General features: G+C 41.3%; 1 protein-coding gene across 1 annotated transcript; it reads right to left on the bottom strand.

The window, feature by feature from the left end:
• Nucleotides 1-8875: 8875 nt before the first annotated feature.
• Nucleotides 8876-11828, bottom strand: LOC148041609 (uncharacterized). The gene has a single exon (XM_087688551.1). It carries the CDS (start codon nucleotides 11410-11412, stop codon nucleotides 9487-9489), a length of 1926 nt encoding a protein of 641 aa, XP_087544677.1. The 5' UTR covers nucleotides 11413-11828; the 3' UTR covers nucleotides 8876-9486.
• Nucleotides 11829-12115: the final 287 nt, after the last annotated feature.

Raw genomic sequence — 12115 nt, 5'->3', positions numbered from 1 at the left:
TGTCATCATCGTCACTCTTCTTCTTTGTGTTTTCTTTTTCTCTTCCATTTAAAGCATTCCTTTTATATATTATCCTTCTTGAGATGATATAAACATTCTACATCCTTGTGCGAGACTTATTTCTAGAGTTTCCTCCTTCATTGGATTTCCCCCTATACATTAGTGTCCTCAATATTTGCACTAGTCAAGCCACCAATTGCTAATAGTAGTCTTGAAATTATCTTAACTTTTAGGCAATGTCACAAGTAAAAACATCACTTTGATGAGCCCTCAAAAGCAATCTTTTGAGCTAACAATTGATTGAAATAGTATGAAACACATTTAAGTGATTAGGCATATATGTTGACTCTTCCATACAAAGATCAATGAGGTTTTTTGAACCAATGAACCTAAGATGTAGCACTATGTTTTTTATAATAGACATTACAAAGATATTTCCATACACCATATACATCACCTTTTGTGTCCTTCACATTAAAATACACTAATTTAAAGAGCATCAATATGATAGAAACGTGTGTAAGCTTATCCAAGTCATCCCAATCATTTGTATGCATGTCTTTAAGCTTAACACATTCAAGCATCAAGATGATAGTAGAGTGTGCAAGCTCATCCCAGTCATTTCTATCAATGCCTTCAAGCTTCACACCTTCACATGTAATGGAGTTGACTTCCCTTTTCTATGCCAAAACATCATAAATATTGTTCCTTGTTAGTGCCATCCAACTTCTCAATGTTGAGAAGTGCATTTTCTCAGGCAAATGATGAAGCCATAATCACTACAATAGATACAAACCAAGAAGTAACCAAAGTGATGTCGATTGCACCACTAAGAAACCAATACATCTACAAACCAGATGCTCAGTGCAATGGCTGACCAATATAAAACAATGCCCAAATAGCCCGATTTTATGATTGAAAAAAATCCAACTAACCTCAATGCATGCTAATTTTCTACATATAAAATTCCCAAGCAAAGACAAACCTCAAAATATTGTATAAAAATTGGGTCTTTTAGGACTTCTAAAATATGTACTCTTCCTCTCTATAGTATGAACCACTTGAACTAGTTTAGTAAAAGAACCAATTTAGATAATTGTGATAGTGGGAAATAGCTCTATATAAAACAACTATAAATGATAAAACTTGAGTTCACATGTATCCAATATGTGAAAAATACCCCAAAATGTCCATCTCCAAATTTGATGTGAGAAAAGAGTTGCAAAAAAAGTGTAGTTCTATGATTAATCAATGTGAAAGCAATTTAGGCTAGAACTAGTTCACCCAAGACCATAATGTGAGAAGGGGCCATTCCACAAAGGTATAAGCTCTAGTTAAAGGCTTGGGGATATTAAAGTATTATCTATGACAAACAAGCTATCGCTTGTTGATTGGTGGCATCAAAATAGTGGGACAACAATATGGCCATGATAGATTCAATTATGTTAAAAACATACTCTTGCGACAAATGATTGAATCAAATAGATTTTTGATATCTTTTCTTTTCTCTATCTTTGACAAATCAAAGCAAGTCGTGTGCTTAACCAAGTTGCCCATGAGAGAACCTTTTTTTAAAATAATGAGTGGAAAATGTATTAACAATAAATGAAGTGATATATACAGCTACCACCATGGGAGGGTTTTCAAAAGAGTCATTTAGATTTTTTTAAAGGCCATTGTAAAATACTTTAAATGGCTTATCTTTGCTACAAAAGGATTTCAAATAAGCCAAAACGTCATTATGAATGTTCAGGCAAAGACCTAAAAATTCGATTGTTCCTACATGACGAGATTTCCATAATGGCTGAAGCATGATCATAACTTCATTGTGTAGTCATTTCTGCCATTTTTTTCCACCCAGGAGGATCAGCTTGGGGTCAATCTTTTCATTAAAACATGCATTTCTAACCCATTCTTGGAGCTTTCTCCAAAGTCTTTTGCTCTCCCTACACTCCCAAAAGAGATGTCTTGCATATTTAACCTCCCTACCATAGAGGCTAGATAGGGGACACTTAGAGTGCTCTGTGCATGGATTCTCAAGTGAGATATTTGCTTATTAGGAATCTCTAGAGGGAAAAATTGAGCTTCCTTGAGGGAGTAGATTTCCAAATCCTCCACATCATCTTAACTCATGTGGACAAATTGGTTCTAGGGTGCCACTTACTCTAGTAGGTGGGAGTTTTAATGATATGATCCTCAGGTTAATAGTTTTAATGATATGATCCTTAGAGGGTTTTCTTAGGTCTCTCATGCCCTTGCATTTCCATAGGGGCTTGCCTTTAGCCAAGATGAGGAACTTGTAGGGATTGGCATTATCGATGATAGTAGATGTAGACCAATTTGTCTTAATCCAGTTCAATTGGCATTGTAGAAAGTTAGCCTCTCCTTCATTGAGGTTGAAGTGCCTCTTGACTTGATTTAGCTCCAAAAAGTAGAGATTCCTATTATCCCAAAGATCCTTCCACCTAATCAATCATTGCTTTGCCATACTACGAGCAAGGCCTCCATGGGACTGACAAGGTCATTAAAGGTGAAGTTGCAAGTCCATATTATTTGGACAAGGGGTGGGTCTATCCTCCCTTGAGAGAGCCTTGTGGTCCACATTAAGCAATGCACCAAATTTCCAAGAAACCCATTGAGCGTGGAAGCATTCATTTCCTCTCCTTGGCAAAGCCCATCGGGATTTGGTACAAGCCTTTGCCAGTGAGGTAATATTGCACAAAATTGCATCTTGCTAAAGATGTATTAGAAAATGGTTTGGGGAATGCATCCCTAGATGACATCTTCCCCATAAAAACATGTACAAGCCAGCCCAAAGGTAGCATAACCATAGTAGTGGTTGCATAATGACTCTATAGAAAGAGAGACCTTGGCTTTGTGAACCCACTTATCTTCACCTCCCAAGCTTTATCTATGCACAATGCTCACTACAAGGATATGGAGGTATAGTGATGGCGCTTTCCGATGCAAAATAGCGGCGTCGCTATTTGCATCACAAATGCGACGCTAATAGCGATGCAAATAGCGATGGTACTTAGACAAAAAAAATGCGGGCCGTAATCGAGTGTGTTATTTTGTGCACATACACGAAAGAGAGAGTGAAAGGGAGAGCGAACATCTTGCATTTGAGAAGGAGAGGGAGAGAAAAAGAGAAAGAGGGAGAATGAAAGCTTCTCACCGCCGCCGCCGCCGTTCATAAAGAAAAGGAGGAAGTGTACGGAGGGCGAAGAGGAGCCACCGTCGCGAAGAGGAGCCGCCGAACCCTTCTTCGAGCCTTTACGGTGAGTGCATTGTTCCTTCTTGCTTTGTTTTTGTATTTTTTCTTTCTCTTTTACTCGCTTTTATTAAAATTCATGTGTATTGAGAGAGGGAGAGGAAATGAGAGAGAAAGAGAAGGAGAGGGAGAGGGAGGGAGAGGAAATGAGAGAGGGAGGGAGAGGAACGAGAGGGAGAGGAAGAGAGGGAAACATTAAACATAATAGGGAAAGAGAGAAAGAGAAAGAGAGGGAGAGGGAGGGAGAGGAAGAGAGAAAAAACGTTAAACATAATAGGAAAAAACATTAAACATAATAGGGAAAGGGAGAAAGAGAGGGAGAGGGAGAGGGAGGGAGAGGAAATGAGAGAGGGAGAGGAAGAGAGAAAATGAAAGAAAGAGCGAGAGAAAGAGTGAAAAAACATGAAACATAATAGGGAAAGAGAGAAAGAGAGAGTGAGGGTGAGGGAGGGAGAGGAAATGAGAGAGGGAGAGGAAGAGAGAAAAGAAAATGAGAGAGGGAGAGGAGAGAGAAAAAACATTAAACATAATAGGAAAAGAGAGAAAGAGAGGGTGAGGGTGAGGGAGGGAGAGGAAATGAGAGAGGAAAGAGAGGGATACATTAAACATAATAGGAAATAGAGGGAGAGGGAGAGGCAAGGAGAGAAAAGAGAGGGAAACATTAAACATAATAGGGAAAGAGAGAGGGAGAGGGAGAGAGAGAAAGAGAGAGAGGGAGAGAAAATGAGAGAGGGAGAGGGAGAGGGGGAGAGGAAAGAGAGAAAAACATTAAACATAATAGGGAAAGAAAGAAAGAGAATGAGAGGGAAAGGGAGGGAGAGGAAATGAGAGAGGGAGAGGAAGAGAGAAAAAACATTAAACATAATAGGGAAAGGGAGAAATAGAGGGAGAGGGAGAGGAAATGAGAGAGGGAGAGGAAGAGAGGAAATGAGAGAGAGAGAGAGAGAGGAAATGAGAGAGGGAGGGAGAGGAAAGAGAGGGAAATATTAAACATAATAGGGAAAGAGAGAGGGAGAGGAAGAGAGAAAAAACATTAAACATAATAGAGAAAGAGAGAAAGAGAGGGTGAGGGTGAGGGAGGGAGAGGAAATGAGAGAGGGAGAGGAAGAGAGAAAAAGGAAATGAGAGAGGGAGAGGAGATAAGAGAAAAAACATTAAACATAATAAGGAAAGAGAGAAAGAGAGGGTGAGGGTGAGGGAGGGAGAGGAAATGAGAGAGGAAGAGGAAGAGAGAAAAGGAAAGAAAGAATGAGAGAGAGAGGGAGAAAACATTAAACATAATAGGGAAAGAGAGAAAGAGAGAAAGAGAGGGAGAGGGAGAGGGAGAGGGAGAGGGAGGGAGAGGTTGTTGTTTTCTTGTTTGTAGTAGTAGTAGTTTTTTTTTTTCTTTTCTTGTTTATTGTTGTTTAGTTTTCTTATTTTTTGTTGTAGTAGTAGTAGTAGTAGTTTTTTCTTCTTTTCTTGTTTACTGTTATTGTAGTAGTAGTAGTAGTAGTAGTTATTGTTGTTGTTGTTGTTTTTTCTTCTTTTCTTGTTTATTATAGTGATAGTGGTAGTGGTAGTGGTCATGGTCATGGTCGTGGTCGACATCGTCATCGTCGTCATAGTCGTGGTCATGGTCATGGTCATGGTCGTGGTCGTGGTTATGGTCGTGGTCGTGGTCGTGGTCGTGGTCGTGGTCATAGTCGTAGTCGTAGTCGTCTAGTCATGGTTGTAGTAGTAGTAGTGCTTTTCTTGTTTGTTGTTATTGTTGTAATGGTTTTTTTTGTTTTCTTGTTTATTGTTGTTTAGTTTTCTTATTCATTGTTATTGTAGTAGTAGTGGTAGTAATAGTAGTTTTTTTTTTTCTTTTCTTGTTTGTAGTAGTAGTAGTTGTTGTTGTTGTTGTTGTTGATGTTATTGTAGTAGTAGTAGTAGTAGTAGTTGTTGTTGTTGTTGTAGAGAGAGAGAGATGTTTTGTTAAAGAAAATGAGAGAGGAGGAGGAAGAGAAAAAAGAAGAAGGAATAAGAGAGAGGGAATAAACATACAGCATAATAAAGAAAGAGAAAAAGAGAGAGAGATGGAAGGAGAGGAGATAATGAATGGATAAAAAACAAAGAGAGAGTGGTGATGAGATCCGGTGCAACACCACGAGACAAGAAACACTCAGACATACGTTAATTTGTAGGTGGGTGGGTGGAGACTTTACATATATTAATTTTTGCTGAGTTACAAGAGAAGAAATCCATTCTCAAACAATTTAAGAAAGAAAAAAAGAATGATAACAAAAACAAATTGTTTGTCGTAACGTAGAAAAAATGGAAAACAATGAAGGTCTTGATGTTCAAGATTGCGAGGCGTATCTTAATCAGCGTGTCCCATGTCCTTACTCTCAATGTAAGCTGGCAATTAGACGAAAATTTCGATTATCTATAGAACATGTACGATGCTTTGGCGAGTTCCAATCTGAGATCATTGATCAGGAGATCTTGGATTTTCAGCAAATGGTAAGAAAAGTCAATATTAATCATGCATTGTACTCGCAAGCTAATTGAATACCATATACAAAAAGATTGGGTGTGGCTAGCAAATTTTCTATCTAGGGAGGTGAGGTCTCGTCCCAAGGAGGAGTGCACCCTTTGTGGCCAATTAGAAGAGTTCGTGGGCATACGTGGATGGAGTGCCTGAGCCAATCCACCACTTGGAAGGTACTACCCAATCTATACTGTCAATACCAGAGGGAGACAGCCTTCGAGACTTACTTACAATCTTGGAGCCTGAGATGGAGGCAATGATCGATGCATTGATTCCCATGGATGTCTAGACTTCTAATCCGCTTAGAGAGGAAGCATCCATACCATTATATGATGGGTGCCGAGTATCTTGCTTAAAGACACTGCTTGCACTCCTAAGTGTGCAAGCAAAATATAGGTGGAGCGATGCGAGTATGACCGAGTTGATCAGGTACCTTGTATGTATGCTTTGTTAATTTCTTTTCGGCACTATCATTAAAAATATTTGTGCTTTTTCAAGGTATTTTATGATTTTTTTCAGGTTATTAAAGTATCATATATTACCACTTACAAATACCATGTCTGAGTCTCGTAATGATGCACGACATGTTTTATGAAAGCTTGGCATGGACTACAACAGCATCTATGCATGTATCAACGATTGCATACTGTTTTGAGGAGAATACGAGACTATGGAGACATGTCCAAAGTGTGGTTCTCATAGGTATCGACAGGACTTGCAAGGGAAAACCATCCCTCAAAAAGTTCTTAGACACTTTTCGCTTATCCCCCACATAAACCACATGTTTCGTACGTCCGGCATGGCGAGCTTGATAACGTGGCATGCGCAGAATAGGTCCACAGATGGAGTTCAATGAATATCAGCGGATTCACGCGCATGGAGCCACATTGACTCTACCTTTCCAGGCTTTACTTGAGAGCCAAGGAATCTTCGGCTCGGTCTTGCAATGGATGGCGTGAATCCATTCGGTCTGCGCTTATTTTCTTACAGTGTATGGCCTATAGTCCTTGTCAACTACAATATTCCTCCATGGCTTTCTACGAAGAAAGGACATCTCATCCTTAGCTTACTCGTCCCCAGCCGCTACAAAGTCAAAAATATGGACGTGTATCTTCGTCCATTAGTCGATGAGCTTAAGATTTTATGGGAGAAGGGGGTCACCGTGCAAGATATGAGCAAGCGCGATGATTGACGGTTCTCTAATATTCAAGCCATTCTCATGTGGACGATGCATGACTTTCCGGGATTCAGAGAGTGCTCAGGTAAATAGGCTTCCGTTCTCGTTGGTAAATTCTCTAGGATGTTAGAGACAGCAGTGCTAGGCGGCGAGGGCACGACTAGAGGCCGGAGTGGTCCATCATCTTGGGAGTGGCAGCCATAGGACATATCTGGAGGACTTTGTAAGTTTTTCTTTTGTTTTGCTTGCTTATTTTTTTGCAATATCCTTTGTATTGACAATCGTGTTTCTAACAGTTAGTATTTTGTTTCCTTTGCAGCACTCCATTACAAATCGCGATCCGACCGGCCTTGAGACTCGATATGCAGATAGGCATGGTCTCTCTGCATTGATCGACCGATTGTATGGATGTGGTGGTCCTGTAAGTCATTCATCTTTCTTGTCCGTAGTTACCATGTTTAATTAGAATGCATTATTGTATGGTGGACTAATGTGTAGTTGCTTCTTTTTTTGCAGAGTCCGTTTGATGCTCCTTTGCAGCAGGACGAGCTTTCGAATGGCAATGATCTATAGCTCGCCCTTGGATCCCTGGAGCTCACACACCCTTCTTTTTTGGTCACATGATCTGTGTAGACATTTTCTATGTAGTAGTGATATCTTGCCATGATTGTACCAGTCACTTTCATTATGCGATCATGTATTTATTTCATGTATCAATGTTATGATTTAAGTACACTTTGTCTTTATTTACACGAGCATTGTACACAATGCAGAAACTATTTTGTATGGCCCAAATAAAGCTGCCCTGCCACACATTTTCTTTTTCCATGTTACCGTCGCTATTAGCTTCACAAATTTACTGCACACGTCGTTATTGGCATAGTTACTAGCGTCGCAAAGCGTCATTATTAGTGTCGCTATTCACATTGGTATCGCGCGAATAGCGACGCTAATACCGATTGTTCTATGACGTCGCCAATAACGACGCTTTTTGCGACGATGGGGGCTAATTTCTTTATTTACATTTTTGTCGCTTTTAACGTCGATATAAGGCCTATATCTTGTAGTGGCTTATCTCTTGAAGGTTAGCTACCATAGCTTTGAAAGCAGTGCTTATATCCCAAACATACTACTTTACCTATTTTGCATGTCATCATAGGTTCCACGTCAACATCATTACTAGATCTACGTAATTTTCCAATCTCTTGGGTTTCCCCAATGGGTTAAGAGGTCTTTTCCCTTGCATGCAACCGAGGGTGGGTGAAGGACATGCAATACACCCCATAGAGGAAGATTCCAAGACATGACATACTTGCAATTTCAAGTAGCCACTCCCATGATCTCTCCAAACACCTCTGTCTAGTATGAGTTACTTGATAGAATAAGGCCTATTCTTCCATTGAAATTCACACATATTGAGCTTGACTTCTCAACCTATCGAGTCCTATTAAGATAAAATAGTTAGTCCAATTATATAAACCTCGAACTTGACGTCTCAACACATGTTGAGGGTCCTATTAAGGCACCCAAGTCAGTAAACTTATTAATGATAGAACTTCCTAGATATCATACTTTTAGTTACTCAATATGCTACATTGCCATTTTTGAAAAGAAAAAATGTTACATGAAATCTATCTGATACTAATGAATGCATACTATTATGGCCTTTTGTCATCCTTTCATCTCACTAGGTTGACAATGAGTAAAGTGATTATTAATTTCTAATGATAAACGAAGCTATGTGGAGCTCCATTCTCTCATTTATCCTTTATCATGCACCTCAAATACTATATGCTTGTAGTCAAGTTTGCAATTTAGGGTCATATGTACAACAATCAAATGAGTGAGAATATGCATAAGAGAACATGTTTGCTTACACAAGCAAAAAACAAGCTATGTCATCACCTTTTTCCTTGGCCTTAAGGTTTGCATTGCTTCTTTCCATGGCTAGGCATCCCTAGCAAGCTTAATGTGCTTAGCTAAGACTATATCTTTTGGTTTTAAAGACCTTGAGTTAAGCAAGGCAATTTGTGGCACAAAGTTTCTTGAGGTTAAGTGCTGCAATTTGGCTACACTGAGCTACATACCTACTTTGATAGCTATGCAACTACTTTGGTAATCCATGTACCTTGAGAGTGAGTACCTTGAGATAACTCAATGGCAAGTAAATAACTTGTGGATGGTGGCCTTAGAGATGGTTCAATAGGAGGTAAATACCTCTCTAGTCATTGTCATGTCAATCACAAAGATTGTATATAGAGGGGATTGGACTTTAGATAGATATCTACATTGGTAGGTAAATAACTTATAGATGAGGACCTTGAGACGGCTCGATGGTAGTTGAATAACTCTTTGATCATTGTCAAGGCAATCACAAGATTGCCTATAGGGGGATTGGACTCTAGCTACATGTCTACATGGATTCAATGGCAGCACTTAGTTAGGCTACTATCGTGTGAGGGAAGGTCATGAATACATATACATATATATGCTTCCTCTAAGGCAAGAGGATTAGTGCTGTCACACCAATGAAAGCATTTCTTTGGTGTCATGGTCACTCCAGCCTGCTTGCCTGAGGAAACCTGAGTAGAGGCCCATGGCAAGCTCTCCCATATTGTCTGCTTTGGAACTGGATGGCTCCATCAGCATCTCCTTGATCTCCTCTTCCTTCCACCTCGCTTTTCTTAGCACCTCCGAGAGACCCTCCAGGTAGTCAGAGAGCCACCTGCTCTTGCTTTTCTCATGGACCCATCTCTGGTAAGATGCAGAGCAGGCCTCCCCACCACCATCGATGGTGCCATGCGGTTGCTGATGGTTGGCCATGGTGCTGTTCTGGCTAGTGTGGGGCTTTCCAATATCAGACTTATAATAAGGATGGAGTTCTGGGTTGGGAGCAGGCTCCTTATACTGATGCGGTTCTGGGCTGGGGGCAGGGTCAAGCGGAGCTTTTGGCTGGTGATCGCTTCTTTCTTGACAATGGGTTAATGACTGGTTAGACACATTCGGCTGAGCCTTTAATGGATGGCTGCCTCTTTCTTGAGAAGGGGTTAATGGCTGATCAGCCAGAGTTGGCTGAGCAGGGTTTAGGCTTGGCTGGGGGCCTGTTTGTGGCAGCTTTTGATGAGTGGTGGACCTTGCTGCAGCAATGGCCACATCACTCCAAAATTCAATCCTCCTGGCCTTCCGGGCGGCCCACGGAGGTGCTGCCATGGTGAATTTTGTGAGCATCCTGCTGGGAAGAGGCTGCTCATGGAAGTACAGGTACTTAGATATGAAGACTTGGCCATCTGTATTCACATTGCTGTTGTCCTGGCCTAGCCCCCCATCACCCTTCTTTTGCATCAATATCAAGGGTCCACTTTGAGCCCTTGTGATGCACACACCTGTGGATTGATCTGTTGTGGCCTGTGTTGATCCTCCATCCCCAACATGCATGATTGGTGTCCGAGGTGAATGCACGATTGGTGTCCGAGGCGAATCGGCTGCCCATCTCCATATTGGGTTCGGCTTGCAATCAGTACTCTGTGGTTGGGATTCTCTAGTCTTTGGCATGAGTGTCAGCATGCCATTGGTGCTTTCTGCTGTCTGGCTTACTGCATTCGATCCCTGGGGAATTATCCGGGGTGTGGCATTCAACTTAGGTGTTATAATACCATCGATGTCTCTTCCATTGCCTGTGACAACCTGAGCCACAAGATCCCCCCCACCAGATTTATCCCCAGCATCTGCAGTTTGCAGTGATCTAGGCACAAATGCTTGCCTTTTGAAGAAATCAGCTATATCATAGCCACAGTAGTAAAATTTCCCCTCATGCACAAGGAAGATGGGGTTGCCTGCCTGGACAGGGAAGCAAGAGATGTAGCAATTGCCATAGATGGGGATTAAAGTGGGGACTCTCTTGAGTGCTTTGATGGCTAGGAGAAGGGCTTCATCCAATTGAGCAGGCTTGGGCCCCCATAATGTGCACCAGAAGTTGTCCTGGGAGATTTCATAGCAGAGGGCTGAAATGGGCAAATCCAGCATTGCCCTTAGCTCCTTCTCAGAGCCAGATCTCCAGTCTGGGAACCCGACACCACTTGGTAGGCCTTCCTCGAGGATGGACCGCAAGTCAGGTGGGAAGGTGAAGCCAAACTTGGTCTCAGCTTGGGCGAATTCGGCCTCAGAGAGGCCCTCAGCGATTGGTACATGGCACATCAGCCTCAGATGATCAATCACATTCTTGGCATAAGCAGCAAAGGAGAAGCACACCTTTCTCTGGCTTAGGCACCTCTCTTTCAAGGTATGATGGTTTGAGGATGGTTCCAGAGTCAACATGATGATCTTTCTCTGCACCTCTCCAGCTTTAGTGCATGATATGCTCTCAAAGCCCAGAGTGCATGTGCAACAGCAGATGCTCTCAAAGCCCAGAGTGGTAACACTCAATGCTCCTATCCTACACAAGTGCATATACAATTTTAACCAATGTCCCAACTTGAATCATAACATAGAATCGCTCAACCTTGTGTAGAGTGAGAACAAATTTTAGGATCTACTCAGAACAAGCAATGCTGCTGTCTATCAATGAAGTAGAGCAGAGGCATTGAGTCAAGCCAACATGAAAGCATGAAGGGAGGCATAATGGCTGCTCAAGTGATTCAGTTATTGGGCCTAGGTAGGGAGAAGAGCACATAATGGCATACTATGAAGAGTGTCCCTTGAGGAGAATTGTGAGGATGTCAATCAGTGGGTGGTAAGCTAGCAGCAAACACAGAGAGAGAGAGAGAGAGAGAGAGAGAGAGAGAGAGAGAGAGAGTTGAGCTTGTGTAGGCCAACAGAATAGTTTTGGTTTATATAGAGAATATGGGCAAGAGGAGGTTCTGAAAGGGGAGACAATACAAAGCCTGGAGGCAGGTTGGTGGATTGTTGAAGGGGAGGCTTGCATGCATAGATCTCTGCACAATAAAACAATTAATATAGGCATAATTAATATCAAATCTTTTGTTTCCCTTTGGAGCAAAAAGTCCTTAGATAGGAGTATCATCTGAAAGTCCTAATATTTTTTCCAAGATCTTATCAACTGAGAGGATTCACTCCTGTCATTGTTATTACTTTAATAAGGATGATTTAAATAAAATGATCTCTCTCAATTAAAGAAGAGATTATCAGCCCT

This window comes from Lygodium microphyllum, chromosome 1 (genome assembly GCF_053477565.2).
Source record: "Lygodium microphyllum isolate KBCC chromosome 1, Lygodium_microphyllum_v1.1.10, whole genome shotgun sequence".
NCBI classification, from domain to species: domain Eukaryota; kingdom Viridiplantae; phylum Streptophyta; class Polypodiopsida; order Schizaeales; family Lygodiaceae; genus Lygodium; species Lygodium microphyllum.
This window is presented reverse-complemented; position numbering and strand designations above follow the sequence as displayed.

What these genes read in the sequence shown, in the direction of transcription:
- LOC148041609 (XM_087688551.1), bottom strand. Translation starts at nt 11,412, where the DNA reads ATGCACTTGTGTAGGATAGGAGCATTGAGTGTTACCACTCTGGGCTTT.